General features: G+C 49.1%; 10 protein-coding genes across 10 annotated transcripts; 5 read left to right on the forward strand and 5 right to left on the reverse strand.

Annotated features, from left to right (window-relative positions):
* Nucleotides 1-364: 364 nt before the first annotated feature.
* ANOM_005784 (NAD-dependent malic enzyme) lies at nt 365-3,139 on the forward strand. Its single transcript, XM_015551041.1, has 6 exons — nt 365-702; nt 805-911; nt 970-1,082; nt 1,177-1,255; nt 1,325-1,673; nt 1,750-3,139. Exons 1-6 carry the CDS (start codon nt 437-439, stop codon nt 2,810-2,812), a joined length of 1,977 nt encoding a protein of 658 aa, XP_015406929.1. The 5' UTR covers nt 365-436; the 3' UTR covers nt 2,813-3,139.
* An 812-nt stretch (nt 3,140-3,951) lies between these two features.
* ANOM_005785 (NADH:flavin oxidoreductase/NADH oxidase family protein) lies at nt 3,952-5,601 on the forward strand (the record flags this gene model as incomplete). The annotated part of the gene is made up of 7 exons (XM_015551042.1): nt 3,952-4,089; nt 4,140-4,245; nt 4,308-4,727; nt 4,781-4,800; nt 4,855-5,091; nt 5,148-5,486; nt 5,536-5,601. The coding sequence occupies 7 exons, from the start codon at nt 3,952-3,954 to the stop codon at nt 5,599-5,601; spliced, it is 1,326 nt and encodes a 441-aa protein (XP_015406928.1).
* Nucleotides 5,602-5,799: 198 nt separating this feature from the next.
* Nucleotides 5,800-7,160, reverse strand: ANOM_005786 (glycerol-3-phosphate dehydrogenase family protein; the record flags this gene model as incomplete). The annotated part of the gene is made up of 3 exons (XM_015551043.1): nt 5,800-5,864; nt 5,928-7,039; nt 7,108-7,160. The coding sequence occupies 3 exons, from the start codon at nt 7,158-7,160 to the stop codon at nt 5,800-5,802; spliced, it is 1,230 nt and encodes a 409-aa protein (XP_015406927.1).
* Nucleotides 7,161-7,787: 627 nt separating this feature from the next.
* On the reverse strand, nt 7,788-12,295 carry ANOM_005787 (putative C6 transcription factor; the record flags this gene model as incomplete). The annotated part of the gene is made up of 7 exons (XM_015551044.1): nt 7,788-9,041; nt 9,090-9,798; nt 9,856-9,950; nt 10,014-10,138; nt 10,526-11,097; nt 11,159-11,414; nt 11,464-12,295. 7 exons carry the CDS (start codon nt 12,293-12,295, stop codon nt 7,788-7,790), a joined length of 3,843 nt encoding a protein of 1,280 aa, XP_015406926.1.
* Nucleotides 12,296-13,467: 1,172 nt separating this feature from the next.
* ANOM_005788 (uncharacterized protein) lies at nt 13,468-14,694 on the reverse strand (the record flags this gene model as incomplete). The annotated part of the gene is made up of 1 exon (XM_015551045.1): nt 13,468-14,694. The coding sequence occupies one exon, from the start codon at nt 14,692-14,694 to the stop codon at nt 13,468-13,470; it is 1,227 nt and encodes a 408-aa protein (XP_015406937.1).
* A 400-nt stretch (nt 14,695-15,094) lies between these two features.
* On the forward strand, nt 15,095-16,249 carry ANOM_005789 (uncharacterized protein; the record flags this gene model as incomplete). The annotated part of the gene is made up of 2 exons (XM_015551046.1): nt 15,095-15,286; nt 15,348-16,249. Exons 1-2 carry the CDS (start codon nt 15,250-15,252, stop codon nt 16,247-16,249), a joined length of 939 nt encoding a protein of 312 aa, XP_015406936.1. The 5' UTR covers nt 15,095-15,249.
* Nucleotides 16,250-16,412: 163 nt separating this feature from the next.
* On the reverse strand, nt 16,413-17,105 carry ANOM_005790 (putative tubulin-specific chaperone Rbl2; the record flags this gene model as incomplete). Its single annotated transcript, XM_015551047.1, has 3 exons — nt 16,413-16,626; nt 16,688-16,774; nt 16,829-17,105. Coding segments are annotated over 3 exons (390 nt in total), but the record flags the coding sequence as incomplete, so codon positions are not given.
* A 1,106-nt stretch (nt 17,106-18,211) lies between these two features.
* Nucleotides 18,212-19,836, forward strand: ANOM_005791 (flotillin domain protein; the record flags this gene model as incomplete). The annotated part of the gene is made up of 6 exons (XM_015551048.1): nt 18,212-18,310; nt 18,392-18,671; nt 18,733-18,778; nt 18,828-19,345; nt 19,399-19,626; nt 19,685-19,836. Coding segments are annotated over 6 exons (1,323 nt in total), but the record flags the coding sequence as incomplete, so codon positions are not given.
* A 605-nt stretch (nt 19,837-20,441) lies between these two features.
* On the forward strand, nt 20,442-21,829 carry ANOM_005792 (elongin A domain-containing protein; the record flags this gene model as incomplete). Its single annotated transcript, XM_015551049.1, has 3 exons — nt 20,442-20,499; nt 20,561-20,637; nt 20,696-21,829. The coding sequence occupies 3 exons, from the start codon at nt 20,442-20,444 to the stop codon at nt 21,827-21,829; spliced, it is 1,269 nt and encodes a 422-aa protein (XP_015406932.1).
* A 320-nt stretch (nt 21,830-22,149) lies between these two features.
* On the reverse strand, nt 22,150-23,135 carry ANOM_005793 (NEDD8 family protein RUB1). The gene is made up of 4 exons (XM_015551050.1): nt 23,015-23,135; nt 22,848-22,902; nt 22,651-22,733; nt 22,150-22,575 (listed from the first exon to the last, which is right to left on the reverse strand). Exons 1-4 carry the CDS (start codon nt 23,023-23,025, stop codon nt 22,482-22,484), a joined length of 243 nt encoding a protein of 80 aa, XP_015406933.1. The 5' UTR covers nt 23,026-23,135; the 3' UTR covers nt 22,150-22,481.
* Nucleotides 23,136-23,145: the final 10 nt, after the last annotated feature.

The raw sequence follows: 23,145 nt of genomic DNA on the forward strand, positions 1-23,145 counted from the left end.
TACTACACGGTAGTTATCGTCCTGGACCAAAATTGCCGCAATCCATGGCCAACTCCTTTTGCAGTTTACCTCCTTCTCATTCGCTTTCAGCCCTGTCTGCCACTTCGCATCGCTCGCTTCGTCTTTTTGAATTTCTGTTTCTCCGCATTTGTCGGGTTCGGAGACTCTTCCCGTTCTCCACACCCATCCCAATTCGTCCCCAAATTTCCCAAAAAGCTTCGTATCCTATTCCCACTGGTGAGACTCGGACTAAAAGTATGCAACCATTAAACGTCCTCCCCGATATCCACCGTCGCGATCCCGACCTCCCTGACTGGCCCTTTGGATCCCGAGTCTTCCCGATTGATGAGTCTGAGCCTTCGTCTAATCACTCCACGGCCCTGGTTCTTAGACCTCGCGACGACCTCCCTGGAGATCACAACGGGTGTTCTGTGTTATGACCACCGGAATGTTGTGGATTACTCCTCAGAGGGGTTCAATGTTAGCGCGCATACATAAAAACAGACTGCTTCCTATCATTCTGTCATCTCGTGCAACCATTTCCTCTGTCTCCTCCTCGTCTTCTTCACTATCATTTTCCGTTGTTGGTACTCGCCCCAATAGTAGTGTGACTCAGCTTGCCCCAATGGCTCGTCTCCCTTCACAGCAAGGCCGTCAGGTCCATGCGACCTCGACGTCGTATGTGAACCATGCCGCTCCAGTGTAAGTGCCTTCTATCTATACCCCAACGGCGCCCCCCGGCTGGTGGAACAAGCACTCGTATGAAAGAAATGCTCGCTGACGACGACCTTTTTGACCCTACAGAGAGGCCAACTATGATACTGCCAACCCTCCTTACATCCGCAAGTACCTCCGCACGTACGGTCTGACTCCCCCGCGCGCAGAATCCTACGAGGTTCAGAAGACAAGATGTATGTATACTGGGGCGCCGGATGCTCACGGGGATGAGAGAAGCTAATTGTGCTACAGGTCTGGCACAATTGGCCTTGAAGCAAACCCCCATTGACAAGTTTCTCTACCTGAGCACTCTTCGCAAGAACAATGTGCATCTGTTCTACCGTCTGGTGACGGATCATCTAAGGGTATGTGCAGAAAGTGGGGACGAAAACAAGCTGCATCATGAAAGCCATATTGGCAAGCTATATTTTCGTAGATCAGGAATCTGACATCCAGTAGGAACTTACCCCTCTGATCTATACCCCGGTCGTCGGTGAAGCTTGCCAGAGATGGTCCGAGATCTACCAGCAACCGGAAGGTGAGTTTCAGAACCTTGTCTAGCCCAGCCACGACGAATCAAACCCGGCCGCTAACGATGTTTTACCAGGTATGTACCTAAGCTGGGAAGATCGCGGCAATCTTGCTGCAGTCATTGCCAATTGGCCCCAACCCCATGTGGAGATCACATGCATCACCGATGGCTCCCGAATTCTCGGCCTCGGCGACCTTGGCATCAATGGAATGGGTATTCCCATTGGCAAGTTGGCGCTCTATACTGCATGTGCAGGTATTCGCCCCGAGGCCACCCTTCCTTTGACTTTGGATCTGGGAACAAGCAACAAGACTCTCCGGGAAGACCCGTTGTACATGGGTAGCCGCCGTGACAAGATTACCCCGGAAGAGGAGCGGGAGTTTATGGATGAGTTGATGGCTGCTCTTACGGAGCGTTGGCCTGGGTAAGTAGTGACTCACCTGATCGACCCAACATCTTCCGATATTACGGGCGCTAACGGAACGGCTTACGCCCTGCAGCATTGTCATTCAGTTCGAAGACTTCAAGAACCCCTTCCCTGCCTTGGAGCGCTACCGCGATATTTACACGTGCTTCAACGATGATATCCAGGGCACGGGTGCCGTCATCCTGGGTGGAGTCATCAACGCTGTAAAGCGCTCGGGTCTTCCTTGCAAGGATCACCGTGCTGTCTTCTTCGGTGCGGGAAGTGCCGGTGTCGGCGTTGCTAAACAGATTGTTGCTTTCTTTATGCGTGAGGGCATGACTGAGGATGAGGCTCGGTCCTGCTTCTACCTGGTCGACACCAAGGGTCTCGTCACCTCTGACCGTGGTGACAAGCTCGCCGACCACAAGGTCTACTTCGCCCGGGAGGACAATGGCGGCCAACAGTACAAGACCCTGGAGGAGGTTGTCGACCATGTGAAGCCAACCATTCTCATGGGTTTGTCAACCATTGGTGGCGTCTTCACTCCAGAGATCCTGCGCAAGATGGCTGACTGGAACACCGCTCCTATCATTTTCCCTCTCTCCAACCCCTCCTCCAAGTCCGAGTGTGACTTCGAGACCGCTATCACTCACACTGATGGTCGGGCTCTCTTTGCCTCTGGCTCCCCCTTCCAGCCCGTCTCATTCACCAACTCTGCTGGAGAGACTCGCACCTACTATCCCGGCCAAGGCAACAACATGTATGTCTTCCCTGGTATCGGCCTGGGTACTATCCTCTCCAAGGCGGTCAAGATCACCGACAGCATGATCTATGCCTCTGGTGCGGCCCTCTCGCAGGCCCTGACTGCGGAGGAGATCGAGCGCGGTCTCCTCTATCCCGACCTGACCCGGATCCGCCAGGTCAGTGTTGTGGTGACGCGCAAGGTCATGCGTGCCGCACAGGAAGACAAGGTTGATCGTGAGACCGCCTTGCGCTCCATGAACGATGACGCGCTTGATGCCTGGATCAAGGCCCGCATGTATGACGCTCACAGCGAAGTCCTGGCCTTGGAGAGGGAAGTTGGTGCCCTCCTGCACAACCTGAACCCATCCTCGGTCTTGAACGGGCTGTCGAGTGATGAGAATGCCAAGCTGTAAACGCTCGTATTCTGTTTGTTCTTCCTTCCCTCATATCATTCCCCCCCCTTTTTCTCCATGCTCGACTCCGTAGCATTCCCACTTCGAGCAATCTTTCTTCACTAAAATCCTGGGACTATCCAGGCTGGTTTGATTTGATTTGAAGCGCTTTTTTGTTCATGCCTCACAGCCGTTGGCTAGAAGGATGCACTTGTTCATGTATACCCCGTTCATCCCTAATTGCGATTTGTCACACATTTTTGGACTTGGGTATTTGTTCGGTTCGTTTTAGAATGGTCCATGATTGTGGTATTTCGGGCAAATTGAATAACAATTGATAACATTGGACTTGTTTTTCGTGATTCGTGTTCCAACCCTTCCAGTAGATTGGTAGAGGCAAGGGTATCTGTCTGGGGCTTTGAGCCTCTCCACCTGGACCCTCGCAAGCATTTCCCCTCATGGGCATGTGAAGTGAGGGGAAGGTGCGGAGGTTTGGATTTGAATCTCCCCGGCGGCGGAGCTAAGGTTAAGGTTGTGCGGATCTAATCTTTCGCAATGGATGTCGGATTGGGATTTGGGATGGACTTTGAATAGTCCCTGGCAGTGCCACAGTGGACATTTGGAAGAAACATCTGGGAAAAAATACGTAGAAAAAAAAAAAAAAAAAAAACAAACCCCGTGTATGTAGATCTGTCAGGTTGGTTTAACAACACCATTGGCTATATGATCCCCGCTCCACGTGGCTTTTCCACATCTGGTAAACCTGAAGATACCGGACTGGGGGCATGACTTTTCTTCCCCAGGCAACAAGAGCTTATGACGATAGCAGCAAAGGTATACATGTCAGTTGTCAGCATGCCATGCGCGAGCCAGGTTATTTCATCTCGGTTCGATTCTTTTCTAAACACTAGTGTCATTCCATATATTACTACTATTACTAAGATTCGTTTATGATTGCTAAAGGGGCATCAGCCGATTAGTACTCCTCTCCGTACCATTATTAAGAATTATCACTAATCAATATAGTTGGTGAAGCTACTCACGACGACCCATGTTATCCGTTCGGCTTGCATTTGCTCCGCCTATCACCATGAGAAAAAGTGGACACTATCTGCCTCGGTTGTGCATATCCGATCTGCGGGAAAGTATATCAATCCTGAATGTCCTCTAGTACCGGGTCACATTGGCCCAACCAAATCATTTCGCTTTACGGAGTATATACTACCAAAATGCCGTCCCCTCTAGGCGACGCCGTCAAACTACCTTGCGGTTTGGTGTTTCCCAACCGCTTTGTCAAGGTAAAGACCTACCTGAAGCGCAAAACTATTTTTTCTAACAGTGCTGCCAGGCTGCAATGGCCGAGATGTTGGCAGGATGGGAGCATAGTCCGACGCCGTCATTGCTTGATGTCTACAATCAATGGGGTCAAGGAGGGTGGGGCGCTCTGCTCACAGGTAAAGCCTTTAATAGCTTGTTGTGCAACCTACCATATCAACATGCTAATGCGATTGGTCAGGAAACGTCCAAGTTGACATAGACCACCTCGGGAGTCCCTTAGACCCTGCTCTGCATGGTGAATATACCGGCAGAGAGGGTAACGAAGCCCTCGTTGCGACCTGGGCCAAATATGCTGAGGCATGTCAACAGCATGGAACCCCTGCCATCGTGCAGATCAGTCATCCCGGTCGGCAGTCATTCCGCGGTGCAGGCAACCGTGGTCTCTTTGCGCCGACTATAGCGCCGAGTGCGATTCCGGTGCAGATTGGGGATGGCTGGTTGGATTGGTTTGTTAGCAGGATCGCATTCCCCGCACCGAGAGAGATGACACAGGCGGATATTGACACTGTGACGAGGAAGTTTGTTGATACAGCTCGGTTAATGGCCGATAGTGGATTTTCCGGCATTGAGCTGCATGGTGCCCATGGATATTTAATTGGTATGTCTCTCTGAGCCGGTGAATGTCGCAAGGATGGGTTGCTAATAACGCAGATCAATTCTTGAACCCCAAGGTAACGACCCGGCTCAGGTAACTACCAAAGCGCTGCTTAACACCTTGGCTACAGACAAATCTTCGAACAGACGCGTACGGCGGCACTCTGGAGAAAAGAGCAAAATTTGTCCTGGATATCATTACCGAAATTCGAAAAGCCGTTCCATCGAAGTTCTGTGTGGGCATCAAACTTAACTCTGCAGACCACAGCTCATCAACCTTTGAAGAAACCATGACTCAAATCGGATTACTGGTAGAGGCCGGGATTGACTTCCTCGAAGTCAGTGGTGGAAGTTATGAAGATCCCAGCGTAGGCGCACTCGCCCCATTATCCATCTGTCTATCACACAGGCTCATCGCATACAGATGATGGGAGGCACACAGCCGCAGAAGAGCGCCCGTACAGCAGCCCGCGAGGCCTTCTTCATCGAATTTGCAACCGAGGCCCGCAAGCGGTACCCGGATCTTGTCTTTATGCTGACAGGCGGTTTTCGAAGCCGTACAGGTGCTGAATACGCCATCAAGCAGAACGCATGCGATCTAATTGGAATCGGCCGCCCGGCAGCTATTGATGCCAAGTTCCCTCAGTTGCTCCTCGATGAGAGTGTTCCAGATGAGAAGGCGCAGTTGCTCCTGAACAAGGTTCCGGCTCCATTCTATACTCGTTTCCTTCCTACGAAGATCATAGGTGCTGGGCTAGAAACTGTAAGGCATCCCATTAACATTCAAAGAGACGGCTTGCTAATCGGAGCAGGCATATTACGGAGGGCAGATTCAACGGATAGCAAAGGGGTTGAAGACCATGGTACCGTCTGTTTGATTGCACCATCGGTGCTTCTTGTAATGTTTTTATATGAATACACTTAATACCATGGATCCGGATTTATTGAACAGCGCAAGGCCGGTTTATCTCGCCATTTTACTTAATATTTATCAGTGCCAATTGGAAGGCCTTCGGGGCCCGGTTATTTATATACAGTTTATGCGAGCGTTCTAGCTTTACAGATTCAGTATCAATCTAAGCGAATCTCTTGTCCAGCAACTTTGGCAAACTGTCCACGCTGGTTTTGCCTTCGAGAATGCCTGACCAGATATTAGCAACCACAGTTCGCAGAAACAGCCCCCAGAATCATAGATGAAACTCACCATATACAGCGTCGAACAAAGGGAAGTCCTGCACTTTCCCATGCGTCTCAAGGAATTCATGGACGGACTTCGCTGTTGACGTTCCCTGCAACTTCTGCCCGTTCATCTCAGTCTTTTCAATCTCGTCTACACCCACCCCTTTCTCCACGGCATGCTTCGCAGACCGGAAGTTCCTTCCGGCAGAGCAAGATGCTACCAGATCAGCTATGCCCGCACTCTCCTCCGTAAACGTCCTCTCGTTGACAGACTGTGGGAACCAAGTCCGTCCAAACTTCACCATTTCCACCACTCCAACCCGAATAACTGCCGCCTTGCCATTCTCTCCCCATCCGTTCCCAGCAACAAAACCTGCCGCCAACGCCACGATATTCTTTAGGGCACCGCTCAGCGCAACACCCGCAACATCATCCACCACGTTGACATGGAAATACGGTCGCCCAAACAACGTCCGCCACAGCTCCGCATCAACCGCCACAAGTTCCTCTGGCACCCGCGTTAACTTCGTATGCGTCGGCCTCGTCTTGACCTGCCTCTGCTCATCAATCTTGATCTTATTGTCCCCCGGACTTCCATCCTCAGCCTTGACATCCATCGGCGGCGTATCATATCCTATAGTTGTCTCACTGAACTTCTCCGCCGCAACCTCCGGCGCAATATTTGCCCCAGACAACGACCCGCAATATATCCCCAGCTTCTCCATAATCAACTCCGAAAACAACGTCACCACCCCATCCGTCACATCCACACCCTTCACGCACGATATCGCCCGCGCATACGGCAAATGCTTCCCCTTGATCTGATCCAGCGTCTTCTCGATAAACTGATGCGGGAGATTGAAGACCAGGATTGTTGCGTCTTTCACCACGTCCTCGAGGTCGGGGTTCGCGACCACGTTCTCTGGGAGCTTGATCCCCGGTAGGTATTTTACGTTCTCATGCACGGCGTTGATCACCTCGGTTAGGTTCTGGGGCTCATCGCCGTATCTAGAGTGGTGGGAAGAGTCGGACGGGACCTGGATCTGTTCTTCGAATACCCACATTTGGACCTTCGGGGTGAAGAGGTCGGGGTGTGAGGCTGTGTTTTCGGCGAGGATCTTGGCGATTGTTGAGCCCCTTTTTTGAGGTTGTTAGTATTGAGTTGCTGTGGTTGTATATTGGGGGGTATGTATGTATGTATGTACCAGTTTCCGGAGCCGATGACGGCTACTGTGTGTTGTTTCTTTTGCTGTGGCATTTTTGTTAGAGAAATTTATTTGTTATTCAGATAAAATTGATTGTATATGTCTTAGTAAACTGTTTGATTGTGTTGATTTGGACAGTATTTATATCTATCCGGATGTAGAACTATGATGTATTTGTTCTTGATCTATGCATATCGCGACGACGTCATCTGGACGTGACCTTTTAGTCAACGCCAGACGTCACAGATTCTTTGCCTGCACAACAGTCTTAATATCGGTGATTCTATGCTGCCAATTTGTCCCGTTCTTGTTTCTGTTATTGCATTGTTGGTTCATGCTGAGTTTGTACAGAGAATGGATTATACGGTGATATCAAAGTTTGGCCTTGATTTCTTAGGTATGTGCATCGCGAATCTGCTGTAGAAGAATAGTCACTTTGAACAACAGTTAAGAAAAGAAAATACGTTACAGGGATTTTATTGTTGAAGGGTATGATAATCCTATGATCTTCCATATTCTGTTGTAGTACGCATAGTATTGTTTAAGTCAACTCTTCTATAGTTTCGCTTTCCTTTAGCAAACAGTTTTCCCTTACAGAAATACAGTGTTAAAGGAGATATTCATTTATTAATTTACAATATAATCTTTATAATCTTTTCTATGGTATATTGGGTCGCATATTACAGAGGATCAAACAGTACAGGATCCTCACCACCCCAGAGATTCCCGGATAAGCTCTCTAAAGTCTCAAAATCAGGCATCCAGAACGGGCAATCCTCCTCCAGGTCAATCCAGGGGGCAAGTTGGAATGCCATGCGCACTCCATGATCCTGCGCTGTCGGATCCATCTGCACTGAGTTGACATCGGGCATGCCTGGACCGGTTGTTGGATCCTCCTTGGACATGCTAGCAGTGTTGCGGGGATTGGCACTGCCATGTTGGGCTGTCATCAGTTCGGCCATTCCAACTTTCTTGGCTGCGTCGCTTCCCTCAAGCTTCTCCATGGCTGCGTTGACGAGGAGCTCGAATGCGTCCCGATATTTCTTGACCCATGCTGCTCGTTCGCCCATGACGAATAGCACCGTGGAGCAGGCGCGGATGTCGTTGCTCATCTGTACGGACCATACCTCGCTAGTGTGCGTCCATAGGGCGTACAACAATGTGATGCCTGCCATGAAGACGGTCTGCACTGCTAGGAAAGAGTGGCCGTATTCGAGCGTCTGGTGTAATCTTTTATGAGTCTGGCAGATATCACCAGCCGCGCGGAGACAGATATGATAATACGGGTCTGTGAGAGGAAGCGATGGCAGGAAAGGCTGGATCAGAAGTCGCAGCGCCCGGTTATAGTGTAGCATCGGATAGTCGAGATCTGGCCCACTAAATCGAAGCAGTGCCGATTGTTTCCACTCCTCTAATTCGAGGAATAGACGGTCCATCTTTGACCGAAGGGCGTGGAGTGGGCGGTCTGCTCGATATATCTTATGCTGAACTTTGGAGTCAATCTGACGTACCTTGATTAGGTATAAGGCAAATGTCATCGTTGTTGGTCTATCTGTCGGGGGAGGTGCTGTTAGAATAGCGGAGTCCCGTACGTCGTCGTCCACGTCTAAGGGCAAGGGGAGGTCGATGTTCCTATCTGCAATGCTGAACGGCCGACCCAGGGACATGGAGACAACCCTCTCTAAGTAGTAAACTGTCCAGAATAGTCTTCGCCGCAGTTGGGTTGTAAATGGGTCAAGATTGACCTCATTCGCCTTCCTGTGGAGCCCCAGGTCAATAGCAGTACGCATAGCTAGCCCTATCATGTACCACACTCCCTGGCTAGACGCCGAGCGAAGGTGGTACACAACTAAAAGCGTCATGGCTTTTATGTTTTCAATGGACCGTGCCTCGCACATAGCTGAAGCTTGCTGAAGGGCGGTCATATAGAATCGCTTCCACCAATTAGACTATATTCCGAAACCTCATAGTGTACGACTTACCTCGGGAGGGATGTATGAGTACCGCTCACTTAGTTGGAGAAAGGTCGCTCCGATCGCGTAGACTATGTATAGTTGAAATATTCCAAATTTCTCAACTTTAGAAAGTTCCTCGCGTTTTTTCTTCGCTAACTGCCAGCGGGCTTCGTGCAGTCGCCATAGCTCTCTCCTATCTAGGAATGGATACCGGGTATGGAGTCGTGTCAGATATGCATTCATGATTCGCGATCCCATTTCGTCATTCGGTGGCTCAGCACCTTTCGCCAGTAGCTCCTCCATCCTCGGTGCTCGAGACCGATCACTGGCATGTCTCGCACTAGCTGGTTGATAGGAAAGACCCAAATTTGCATTCCTCGTAGTTACACTATTCCCAGCAGATTGAGCGTTCTCGGAACCTCGCTGTGGCGCTAGGACTTGGTTCCAGACCGTGGTCTGAACCATTTCACCCAGGTTGGCTGCCAGAGAGACTCCTGAGCTCGACCCCACATACGCAGGAGCCTCTAGAGAATTCAGTGCAAGGAATCCCACCAGGTCCCCGATAGCGTTATGCTCGATGCCCGTTGGAGAACTACGCTGGACCGCTTCTTGGTTATTAGGTGATAAGAACGCCGTAACTGAATTTGAGACACCGCCACTGGCATTACTGCTCGTCCGTCCCGACTTAAGTTGCGACTCGAGATACTCGATACGCTCTTCTAGAGCACGAGTGTACCTACTTGCATTAGGGCAATTGGGGGCAGAAGAATGCTATTGAAGTGGATAGGCTTACGCATTTTGTTGGCCGCTCTCCTGTCGCACGGTGGCCTTGTCACATGCAGCCCCGGCCTTTTGGCAATTGGAGCAAATTGGGTACTCGTTGTCACACTACACAATTGTCAGGATTTCCGCTCGCGATTTTCCCCCACTCAAAATTAGGATGGGACTAACTTTCTGCTTCCTCGTTTTGCAGCGCGTACATGCTGTCCTGGCGCGCTTTCGAGGGTTGTATTCCTGGGACGGAGTCGAGTCTCTAGAAGGCACCGTTAATTCATTTAAATCCATAACTTGGAAATCTATGTGAAGTCATGGTTCACATCAAACAATAGATCGCCAGTGGATTCCAGCAATGTGGGGAGATGGTTGTTGGAGACTTGGAGTAGAATCGGGATATGGGGAAAGCCAAGACACGTGGAGTCCTTATCGATAAGAGCACAACATTTAATGTAACTGAAGTACAAATGTAGGAAGTACATACTATTGACAGAGGTTACTCAGAGGAAATCATAGATATTTCTCATTATTTCATTAATCGAACAATGCCCTAACCCACTTTTGTACGCTGCGATACAGAACCTAACCCTAAGCACGTTGATCTATGAACACACCTAAACGCCGTATATGCAAACTATCCCAGACAATATGAACATTTCTCGACCAATATCGGAGGTCATCCGGCTAACCCCCACGGCTCGCATTATTAGCAGATGCAGACTGATTCTCAAGATCTGAGGGCACACGTTTTTCCTGGGCTCCACGGCTATCGTCATCCTTCTGTTTCTTCTTTTCCTCCTCTTCCTCCCCAGGGTCCTTGGGCCTTTCTAGTCCTCTATCTTTGATGAAGAAACACAGAAGAAAGCAAATCCCGATCAGCGGGACTTGCAAAATAAAAACTCCCCTTGAGGCCTTCGCATAGGCAGTGATGATTTGCTCCCAATCTGCGTCCGCAACGCCTGATCTGGATGGTAGTGAGTATGATGAGTGAGCAATATTTTGGTATCCCTCTGGCAGATTGGACTTGAGAACCGCCTGTAGTATCGCGGCCGACACAGCAAGTCCACAAGCACCGCCCAGGCAGCGGAAGAAGTTGCGGTTCGATATTATAACTGCCCGGTGAGCTTTGGTGCAGTGCGCTTGGAATGCCACTAGTGTAGGCTGGAAGACGAAGCCTATACCTATGCCCTGTACGAGAACGATCACGACTATTGCTCCAATACTGGTACGGCGATTAAAGAGAAGCATCAAGCCGGCACCACTGTTACCGTATATTGTTAGACTATCATCTGAAAGGATTCCTCTATAAGGTAAGCACTTACAGGGTCCAAAGACCGAAGCCTGCCCAGATCACCTCCCCATACCGTTTGCGGCGAGAGATGTACTGTCCAGAGCAGATGGACGCCAGTGACTGGCAAGCTACCATGGGCGTCGTTAGTGCTGCAGAGAGGATTGGAGACCATCCTCTAGCATTTTGGTAATACAAAGGCAGATAATAGAGGTTCGACTGGTAGACAGCCCCGAGAAGGAAGCTCTGCACGAACAAAGTACATATCACTTTATTCCTGAACATAACCACTATTGAAACATTAGTCTTCGCCGCAAGGTAGATATATGAAAGACGCACTGGGAAGCATAGGAAGCGTAGCCACCTTCCACTCTATGAAAATGAAAACAATCAAAGAGCAACCACCGATGACTAGCATGCTTATCACCATTGCAGAGTCCCACTCGAAGTAAGAGCCGCCACCAGATATGGGAATGAGCAGGAAGATAATCCCGATAGACGACGCAATGACCCCGTAATAATCAATCCGCCCCAAATTCTTTCTGAAACTAGACTTCTGGGCATTGTTTGGTATGAGAAAATATCCCACCACTATAGAGCATACTGATAACGGAGCGAGGAGCCAGAAAAACGCCCGCCAGGTCGCCTTCATGATAAATGCAGCTGCAAGGAAGGGACCAATTACGTTTCCAAGTCCAAGCGAGGCACCCAAGATTCCCTGGTACTTGCCTCGTTGTTCAAGGGTCACGATATCAGACACAATGATCATGGTCAAAGAGGTAACACCACCTCCTGCAACGCCTGCCAGTCCCCGAAAGACATAGAACATAGGGGCATTCTGTGACAGGCCACAGAGCAAATCGGCAATACAGAGCAGGGCCAACGCAAGAAGGTAGACTATCTTTCGGCCAAAGATATCGGAAAGACGGCCATATAGCACCGTGAACATAGTATTTGCGATGAGGGACGATGTCCCCGCCCAGGAGATAGTATTTTCAGCATGGAGATCTTTGGCAATTGTGGGGAGAGTAACGCTGATGCCGTTCTGGTCGACGAAAGTGATAAGTAGTGACACTGCCAGGCCAGCAAAAACAATCAGTAGTTGACCAAGTGGCAAAATATTAGTCTGATCATGCAAAGCCTTCTCTGCAGCTTGTTGCCGATTCATCATTTCGCGTTCTATTCAAACAATGCTTGGGTCGTTGCATTGGAGGCTGAGCAGTGTCAGATCGGGAAATATGAGATATCATGCAGCAGATGCTATTTCTTCACAAGGTATAGTACGTGTTTGACACCCATTGGGATCAAAGAGTTTTTGATAGGGAATGTGTGGCTGAGTACAGATCTTCGTTCTCCTTTCTTTTATAAAGGAGGGCACAGAATGATGGAACTATAAGGCAAGGACGCGCAGCAACCTAATCAATTGGGAAACTAGAAGAGAAAAATTTTCTTGCTGATGCCGTTAATGAGTGTGACGCATTCTATCATCTTGCCATTGCCGTAATCTTTCATGCTGAACAAGCATCGGATTATATGCCGACATCTTCTCATTCGACGCGAGGGCAAAGAACCAAAGCCAATTATTGCCCAGGGAACTGCACAGATACTTCCAGCTGGCGGAATCAATCCACTTCTTCTCAAGCATTGACGCTATTGGTAAAGGCTAGACCGTGGATAGTTGTGCGGGACCCATTCCGCCCTGATTCTCGCTCCTCGTTGGAAACCATCAGGGATGTGGTGGATCTTTGCTGTCGGAAATTGACAAGCCCTGTTCGGAGGTCCGAGAGCTTGGTCGGATGCGTGCCGAATTCCGTCCAATGGCCCAAGGACTTACTCAGCGTTTATCAAAGCCACTGATCTATTCATTTTCCTGTGCTTTATGCTGTGATTTATGTTTTAGATTATATCTTCTCCCCCTCCCGCTTTTCCTTCACTCGCTGTACAACCGGGTTTTTGTCTGAGATAGTACTCATCGCTATCTTATCGTCATTACTCGAACAACGTATTCGTTTGCTTTTCACATTCGACCTGGTCGAAAATGCCCACTTGCTTGTCCGCGTAATCAACAATGTGGGTATCTCACATTCTTGGAGGAGCAGGCACAGGAGGCGTACTGGCATTCAAAGACGAATAGTTCGACCTACTGGTTCTGATGATGATCAGGAGTGTCCTTCAGCAAATGAGGTGTATTTCCAGTGGCTTCTAGGCTCAACCCATTTTAGCTTATGTACTTGATTAGAGCAAGTCAGTCCAGAGACTTGAATGAACATGTCTGGTGAAAAGTTACAAGTGACCTCTTAGCAGTACCAACTAGCCATGACACCCTTAATCATTCTACGTGGATTAGGTGTGTGCAGGCGCAATTGGAACATCTAGAGTACCTGGCGTCCAGGGTGAATGTACGCCGCGGGGACCAGCCGCGGTGTCTCCCCCATACCCATGGGCTTCAGCCACGCGACTAGCACCACTGCTACCTTGAATAGACTGCGTCGGGCGCCCTGTGCCTTCTGCTGCAGAGCTCTGACCAGGTATAGGAGGCTGAGGCAGATAATTTCCGCCAGTAACGTTTCCTTGGTTTGGAAAAAAGCTTTGGTTCAAGGCTCCACATGTAGTGCATGTGAACTCAATCTTGAAGTTTGTGAGAACTAGTTGCGCAGCAGCAGGATGCCCCTCCGTTTGAAGCCGTCTTTGGGGCTTGGGTTGCCCAGTCTGTGACGCTGACGGAGGGTTGGGGGCTGACACTGCATAACGAGCCTGGTGAGGTGTGATCGGCTGATTAAGAGGATTGCCTAAAGTTGCTTGCTCCGGGGACTGAATATTGGGTGGATGATGTACTGCAGCTGTTGGTTGTACTTGATGCGAAGCTTCTAGTTGAGCGTGCGACTGCAAAGGTTCGCCGTGGATTTGTGGAGCTTGAAGTGCAGGATGGTTGCGCTGCATGCCACTGTGCTGAATGCCCTCGGCGTCCATGATGCCATGTTGCATATTATCTGGGATCCATCTCGGTCCAGAAAGACTGCTGTAAGTTGAACCTTCTGCCGGTTCCTCAGATTGGGGTAGATGGCTGCCTTGTTGGTCGTCTCCGCTGGAGTCGAGAGTGTCAGCTCGTTCTTCCTGGGTTTGTGTCTGCTGTTGCTGCAATCTAATCAGGGCACGCTGCGCTTGCCGTATCGATATCTCATAGCCATGGTAACGCTTAACGGCATCCACAACCTCTTGCGCTTTAACGTCGTTCCTCATATCGAAGAGTTTCGGTATTTCGTTGAGGAGAAACCGCACATGCGACACTTCTGACCGAACAGGTGTCTTGATGGTGGAAGTCGCATTGCTTCGACAGCTATGGCGGTCTTGAAGGCTGCTAATATATGTCGCATTCTTATTCGCGCGACAGACGACGCGGAAAAAGCAATTGTTCGACGATCGACAGCCTATCACCACACTCTTTTTGTTGCTCCTTGTCACTCGAAGCTCCCAATGCTGCCTGACCGAAATACTTCGTACCAATGCTTTGAACTCTTCCAGCGAGGTGAACTGTTGGCCCATATGGAGCCCCGAGTATATCTCCGTCATGACGGTAACGAAAGGTGCCGCAGATGGGACAGGCACGGAGGGGTTTTGCAAGTCGTTTCCATCAGTAAAACATTATCAACCAGTCAAGACTGATAGGCTTTTGTAAATGTCGAATTCGTAGATCGATCGGGCGTCGTTTGCGTATAAGCACCAGAAGCATGTTCAGAAGGCTCCATCCAGCCTGTCACGAAGCCTAGATAATAGGGGGGCAATTGGCATCGCTAAATATAGAAAATTCCAGCGGATACTGGATGAATAGTTAGCATTGACCCCAAAGGGCCGTGGTTGGTTGGCTCACTCGGCGTTGTTGGCAGCGATAACAGTTAGTAGGAGTTGGGTGTGAAAGTACGGTACCATAAAAGGCACCCTCGTAGCAAGATTTATGGCGGCAGACTGAAGAAAGAAAGAAACGGCCTTAGCGCGGATCCCCAGACCGCTCGCATCAGCCTTTTTCTAAAGCACCCAACCTCCTCGGCGACCGAAGCAACCACCGATTTGTTCAACCGTCTGCTATCGGCGTCAATCGCAAGAATCATACTTTGATTTGCTCGTACAATGGCGTCTTACGGCTTACTAGATCAGTCGGAAGAAGGTCGGCGTTGTCACTGACCTTGGACAAGCTTCCTCCACTTCACCACGCTAACGCCTTCCAGATGCTCTCCACAAGTCGCGCCTGCTGAACGTCGAAGAGAAACCTTTCAAACGTATATCCAAACGACTTTTGAACCCCGATTCGCTAGTTGTCTCCAATGCAACCCTTCCTCCCACCCCGCCGCCAGATGGAACAGACGACGATGCCACCGTCGCAGAAGCAGAGAAACAGAAAAGGCTTGAACAATGGCGCCATTTTCGTGAAGACGTAACACTGGACTTTGCTGCATTCGAGAGTAGTATCGCGCGCATTCAATTTCTCTTGACAAGCAATGAGAAGGAACGCGAACGCTATGCAGCCGAGAAACTTCGGATTCTCTCCACCATGCAAGCCGTACGCGACAACACAGCCGAGTTGAGGGTTCAGTTAGAAGAAGCACAACGGCTCTTAGCACTGCGGAAAAGCTACGATGACTTGGCCGATAAAATCACCAGCAACCGTCTCTTGAAGCCGCGGGAAGACCAGCAAGCCAACCTACAGAAGCTACAGGCGGAGATCACTGAGCTCGAGAAAGAGAGCAAAGACTATGCGAAGACCTGGGCTGAACGACGAGAGCAATTCGGCCGTATTGTGGAAGAAGGAATGCAGCTCCGACGTCTAATCAGAGATGAAAAGGAAGAGGTTGAACGCAGGGAAGGTATGCAAGAGGGCGAAGATGGAGACGACGGCGACGTTCCTTCCAAGGGAAAGTCTAGTGGAGCGAATACACCACGACATGAATCTGATAGCGCTACTCCATCTCAACAAGCGCACGACGAAACGGGTCGTTCACCTGCTGGCCTACATGCAGAGAGGTTGACAGCAGCGGGGGGAGCATCGCCCTTACGGCAAGTCACCATGCTGGAGATGAAAAGAATCAATCGCCAGAACAGGATGCTACTATGGTGGACGAAGGTGAAGTAACGGGAGATGAGAATGGAGAGAATCCTGATGACTTAGAGGAGGGAGAAGAAGTGCCTGACAGAATGGATATCACGTAAGCGGCATACACATCTGTTATTATCATGCTATTGATATATCCTTTATGAGGTAAGGAGTTATGCTTGGACGGCGTTCGATTATGGAATTTCTCGTGATTTATAATTTTTTTCTTTTCATTTGACATTAGGTGGTTGTATCATTAGCATGGTAGCATATGCATTGCACTGATGTCCAATTGACCCCCCAGCTGATGGCCCTCAAGCGATCTCTCTCTCAGCCGTCCTGGCCTTTGATATAGCGTCCTTGGCAGCATTGATATGCTCGACGTTGCTCTCAGGTCCTTTCTTGCCCTCCTCGGTCTGCCACGGAGTGTTAGCAAGAGGGAAACAAATCATGTGGAGCGCAATTGATGGAACTAACCAGGAGACTCTGAAGCTTCGCTATCGATTCTTCGAGCTTCTGTTTCAAGCTTGGGAGAACCTTCTTGGTTTCTTCGAGCGCAAGACGCTTTAACAGGGTTAGCAAATCTATTCATAAGAGCTTCTCCATGACTGCAGATACCTCCTGCCTCAACATATACTCTTTGTTCTCATCACCACCCTGTTGACTCTCTAGTTTCCTAATGCGCTCTGTCTGTTCCTGTAATTCGCGGTGGTAAGATGCTTCTTCCTTAACCAGGCGCAAGACAGACGAAGTAATGATCTCCAATTGCGTGCGTGGCGCCATGTTGCTGTTACGTCTAAAAGACCTGTTAGCGATCAGCTCAGTAGGAGTCGGTATATCTAATAAGTATGAATTGTTGAGTTATTCGGAATCGGTGATGTTGAAGGGAGCTTATATCTGAAGCCAAGAGGTAGGAGCGTAATTGTAGTCAGGACCAGGTATCCTGGACAACAAAAAAAGGAGCTGCCATGTACTCCGCTGCAGGCCTTTCGGCTTTGACTGGGGTTTGTGGTTGTTTAGGATGAGAATCATGCAGAACGTAGATACCTTGTAATATGCGTTATCTTGTAAATTTGCAAACTTTTTCTTCTAAGGAGATGCTAACACGCACTGAAGAAGTTCACCGTGGTCTTCTTGCCCCTCCGCAATGATGATGCCATCCAAGATAGTTTTGCGTTGTTTGCTTGGTGGGGTGGAGTGCTATTGCACGTGACACCACCTGTTGACAAGTGGTACAGCCTTACAGGGGCATTAATGCCGTGGATATTCATTCCATAGATGACTTCTCAAGGCTATGGAATAGAACTGCGATTGCCTATTCCGGAATGAGTCAAATCATAAATGCATCCAGATGTCAATTTTCCTTACCTTAGCTTTCCCTAACTTAACCGGAGCATTCTTACCTTGCGGCCAAATCATTGAGTCACTTAACACGAGCATGGCTATCTCCCAACCGTTCGGAAGCCTGGCAACCTAGGTAACCCGCAGCTTACCCCCGGAAGCCGATGGCTCGCCCAGCCTTGACATGGATTGATGCGGGTCTTTCTAGTCTAGTATTGGACTTGCCAATGGGCTAATCTTTTAGCTCATGCATGCAAGGCTGTGTCTGCCCATTGCTGTGCCCCGTCGGGCGTTCGTATTTCATGGCACCAACCGCATCGCCTCCTCACTATAAGGGGTTGCCCCGAGTTTCCTGCGTAGAACAATGCTTTGTCCGGAACATGTGCCGAAGTTCTATGGAACGCAGGGCATATCGTCAGGCGTCATCATGGGGTGTACCTGTAACTATCATGTAATCGTAGCTCTGAGGCTCTTTAATCCGCGCTATATAAGTAACGTCCAGGTTGCGGCTTAAGACAACTTAGACATCCTGAATACTGTCGAATTTTGTCGGGCAGTATTAAAGACTTCAGTAAAACAACACGCTCAAAATGTGATATACCGTTACCTATAAGAAACATTCGTCTTCAAATTGTCTGGGCTAACTCAGCGTCGAACAGGTATGCGGTTGCAAAGCCAAGCGAATATCTCGTGCTCACTGGAGCCGGGATAGACGACATTCGCATTTGCAAGAAAGCTATAGTACTTCCCTTCCAGCGAGTATGTTTTCCCTTTCCAAGGGCCAACCAGTTCACTGCTTGAAAGTTCAATGCTGACGGCACGGTTTTATCTCATGAGTAGTGCGCGAGGATCTCTGTGACGCCCTTTGATTTGGCGCTCAATCTTCAGGCCATGACTATGGAAAAGCTCCAATTTTCATTGCCGGCAGTTTTCACTATCGGTGCCGACAATGAACTGGAGGCACTCAAGGATTACGCTCGGCTTCTTGCGGAGAACGCTGATGACAAAACTAATGTCCAAAAAATCGTGAAAGGCATTATCGAAGGTGAAACTCGAGTCATCGTTTCCAGCATGTCCATGGAGGAGGTGTTCAAGGAACGGCAGGTTTTCAAAAACAAAGGTCTGTAGCTTCAATTCAACCGGGCTAGCCCAACTTAGCTAACGCTGTTGCACACTGGCAGTGATTGAGAACGTACAGAAGGAACTTCAGCAATTTGGCCTGCGAATGTAAGCCACCATGATTCAATGAATGCTCCTTCCACTAACAGACGCACAGTTACAACGCCAATGTCAAAGAGCTCCAGGACACTCCTGGTAGCGAATACTTCAGCATCCTAAGCCAAAAAGCGCACGAAGGAGCTCTTAATCAAGCAAAGATCGATGTTGCTGAGGCACGGATGAAAGGTGAGATTGGAGAGGCAGAGAAGAAGGGTAAAATGAAGCAGGAGATCTCCAAAATCGATGCCGATACTGCGGTATTGGAGACGAAACGGAAGGCCGAAAAAGCCAAGGCAGATTCCGAGCTCATGAACCGTCAGACTGAGCTTGATGCTAGTGTTCAAATCAGCAAGATTACAACCAAGCGCCAGACAGAGATGAAAGATGCAGAGCTACAAAAGCAAGTGGAGTCCAAGCGTGCCGAAACCGAACTGGAACGCCTTAGGGCCAGTGAGGTCACTAAAAGCAAGGTTAAGCGCGAGTCTGCACAGGAGAATGCAGATGCCGCTTACTACACAGAACAGAGAGCAGCTGATGCGCGGTTGTATAAACAAAAGATGGAGGCAGACGCAGCCTGTAAGTTCACTAGATTCTTGAAGATAGAGAGTCCCTGCGCTAAATATACTTAGATTATCGTCAAAGCAAAGAAGCCGATGCTACCCTCTATCAGCAAAAGCGCGAGGCTGAAGGAATTCTCGAGATGTCTAAGGCATACGGTGCCCTTATTGACGTCCTCGGAGGACCCCAAGCCTTCTTACAGTTCAGAATGATGGAGAGCGGTACATATGAGAAATTAGCCAAGGCCAACGGCGATGCTATCAGAGGACTATCACCCAAGATCTCAGCGTGGAACACCGGTGAGTATCACTCGTAGGCGTTATTTCCAATGTGATGAGAGGCTGACTTCAAAACAAGGAGAGGGCTCTGGAGATGCAATGGCCCCCGTCCGAAATATCATGCAAGGCCTTCCGCCTCTTCTCACCACCATCCACGAGCAGACTGGCATCAGCCCGCCATCCTGGTTGGGCCAGATGCCTGCGAATGGTGAAGTCAGTACACGAAAGTAGAAGGCTTTGCCACGAACCTGGGGATTTAAAGCTTCACACCTGACTCCTTAAGCATATGACCAAGGGGAGATATGCCATTATTCCACAAGTGACTCAGCCATTTCCATATCTTGATGTTTTTGCAGTCCTTGCTCTTTGTTTTTCTTGGCCTTGTCTTTTTCTTTTGACGTTCTTTCCCTTATTTTGTTCAGTTTTGTTTTCGTAATACCCACTGTCTTTCTTATGTCGATATCGAATGCTGTTATGGTTACAAAGTACTGTATGTTAGTTAGTACAAGAAATCAGACACTATTTCAATGTTGTTTTATTGGTTTGTACATACGGGAAGACGGATAAGGTCATCCACGTCGACCCGGAGCGCTTTCGGCCAATCAAATCATGTGATAAGCGTAATCCGCTGGAGGGACCATTCATTGTACTTTGAACCACTTGTATCAACACATCATCCCCCTGTAATAGTCGAGTTGGGTTAATGCACCATTTGGGGCTTCCCTGGGCATATCACTCATATTTTCAGAACCTCTTCTCATTCACATTTACGAACTCGATATATCGCAATCTACCCATGCTACCTTCTTGGCTGCCTCTTGGTCCCATACTCGATAATGCCGCCGCCTTCGCTCCTCCAACTATGTACAGCGACTGCTGTTAAGAACGTGAAATGTGCGCATATCCCGCTGAACTTGTGCTTGGAATCCTCATACTAACCTCATAACTTCCTCAGATTTAAATGATATTGGAAATGTCCCGTATATCCTTGCGCGCCCTTTTCTCCTGAAAATCGAAAGTCCTGAGAAACTCGTGAGTCGTTCTAGGACCAGTTGACTAGCCCCTTAGCTGACCACTGCCGCCTTGATAGAGAACACTAGAACTGCAATCCCCTCATATTATAGACGAAGATAAAGAGCTCTGGCTCGAGTTTATAAAGCGAGATATACCTAGGTGGGACGAGTATGATATACCGGAACAATCCGATTGTTGGTATGACGTATATTGCGATCTTCGGGAACGTGTGCAGAGGGAAGTGGATGAAGATGCCGAGAAACTGAAGCTGGCCCTAGATGGGATCAGTTCAGAACGTGCCAAAAATAGTGTTAACTTTGTCCCTGACCGCCGCGATATTCGCCTACCCCGAGAAAGGCCAACGGCAAAGCAACGATATGCTTCGTATGACCGAAAAATGGGCGGCATCAAACCTATGTATACATCTACGAGGAATACTCTCGGTTCGTCAGACCCATTAGGATCACCTCTCTGGTCCTTTGAGCGACCGACGCCTCCACCCAAGAAAAAGAGCAGTATATTTACTGCTCCAAAACGGAATAATGCCCTGGCTGTGCCAACGAAACACCTGAATAATAGAGCCACACAAGTCAGACAAGCCCCTCGTTCCTTGATCGAGGAGCATAGACGGCCAACAGAACCTGCCATACCTCGGCGGACTAACCCTCCTGCATTGAGAGCACCCGGGCGGTCTAATCTTCAGAGTATACCCGATCGGAGAAATCAAAAGCCAGTGGTATCCACGTCCTTACGGGATAGGGAAGCAAGGCTACGGGCTATTGCCTCCGGGCAACGACCGGGCTCTAGCACCCCCGGTTCCTCTGCTTCGTCGCAATTGCCTGCTGCTGCAAGCTCAAAGTCGAGGAATACCCAGACACATATTTCAAATAGTCGCAATGAGCTTTCATCTGCAGAAATTAGCTCTCCGGCACGCTCACACACGGAAAGACATCGATTTGCTGAAATGGAGCTCGGTACTGCTGCCGATGGGCCCAGAGATTCCCCAGCGCAAGCTCCTCGTCCTGCAATGATTCGAAAACGACCTCCTCCAAATGTTTTCATGCAACCTAAAAAAGAAAAGTTAACTAACATCATATTGGATTCGAAACTGTCATGGCCTCCATTCCTGATGTTACCAAAATCCCAAATAATAATCATAGCTCTGAAGGTATATCAGTTCAGGGGGTTGGAGTGTAGCTTGTCTTTTTGATGGTATTAGCGATGGGCGTTTACATGCTGACCTGGGTTCATCTTCTCTTCCCTTCTTTTTTTCTGGCTTTGTATACTCAACACCCCAACTTGGCATTGTTGAATGGAGTTTTCTCGAAGAACACCTCGAGGTGTATCTGTATTTGAACCGCATGATCTTTACGAGGTCTATGATCGTGATGCAAACGCATGTGCATTTTTGCTGCTCAAGTCTCCGTTTCCAAGGTATATCCAGTTACATTCTTCTTCAAAATCTTGACAAGCATTTTCTTTATTACGACTACATCTTTTGCTCTATCCTCTTTTTGCGATGTTGTGTTTTGAGAATTCTTTCGTGAAGCTTATCATTACTGCGTTGGTGTGGCACATTAAGAGTCATTCTGAGTCGGGGGCGACATGCATGTGACACAGACATGCTATGCGGGTTCAGGACGCATTCCTGATATTAAAACACCATTCGCTTGCAGCCAGCACTGGACAGCCCGCTTCCACCTCCAGGGTATAGTGAACGAAAACATAGATGAGCTGGGTTCATGCCACAATGATCGGCGTGGCTTCGAGTGTCAACTGCAGAAAACCACCCAGCTTATTCAGACACTGCACACTATTCGCAACCCCGGTGGAGTACGATGTTCAGGACTCAAGGTAGGCGTTTACAAGGTCAGAGATCCACCACGGAGCGCGAGAACGAGGTGTAGCGTCGCACCTCCTTCGAGGTTGTATTCCGATGCGGTTTTATCATCGGCCCTATCACCCACAACAAACGTATTAGCGAAACTTCACTTCTTCGGTATGGCAGACTTCGTTCCGGAGTTCCAGTACATTTGTTTTCCACCAAAGATCAACCGTTGCTGAACAGGTGGGATACCCTCCTTCTCCTCGACACGCTCCTTTATCCGGGACACCTGCGTAATTTTATTAACCGTGGCTCGAGCGAAAATAATTTATCGTTCGGCCATGCGTAGATCGACGGATACGACGTGGTCAAAAAGAAACCGTAGCCAGAGGTGAGACAATACCTTGTAATCAGGCTCGATATCCAGCTCAATCTCCTTGCCGGTAAGGGTGCGAACTCTGCAGCAACGCTCAACGGTCAGCCTATGGCCTCATTTTCACCAGGGTGGCTGTTTCGTCGGATCTTCATAATGCAAGGATGGGGGCTAAGCACACAGCACACATGACTCACTTAATCAACATCTTTGTATATTGTGTGTAATCCGAGGACTCGGGGAAAGTTCAAACTGGAAACCGGAATCTAGACGGGCAGGATATCAAATCTCAGGGAGGAATAGGGGAGGGAGAAATGGCAGTGAGGCT

Source organism: Aspergillus nomiae (assembly GCF_001204775.2).
Source record: "Aspergillus nomiae NRRL 13137 chromosome Unknown contig00132, whole genome shotgun sequence".
Classification (NCBI taxonomy): Eukaryota; Fungi; Ascomycota; class Eurotiomycetes; order Eurotiales; family Aspergillaceae; genus Aspergillus; species Aspergillus nomiae.

Excerpts from the sequence above, each read along its gene's own strand:
- ANOM_005784 (XM_015551041.1), top strand. The coding sequence starts at position 437 with ATGACCACCGGAATGTTGTGGATTACTCCTCAGAGGGGTTCAATGTTA. Across the intron at positions 912-969 it reads CGAGGTTCAGAAGACAAGAT|GTCTGGCACAATTGGCCTTG; the intron begins GTATGTATACTG and ends ATTGTGCTACAG. Across the intron at positions 1,674-1,749 it reads CTTACGGAGCGTTGGCCTGG|CATTGTCATTCAGTTCGAAG; the intron begins GTAAGTAGTGAC and ends TACGCCCTGCAG.
- ANOM_005793 (XM_015551050.1), bottom strand. Across the intron at positions 22,734-22,847 it reads ATATCGAGCCTGATTACAAG|GTGTCCCGGATAAAGGAGCG; the intron begins GTATTGTCTCAC and ends AAAATTACGCAG. Across the intron at positions 22,576-22,650 it reads ATCTTTGGTGGAAAACAAAT|GGCCGATGATAAAACCGCAT; the intron begins GTACTGGAACTC and ends TGTGGGTGATAG.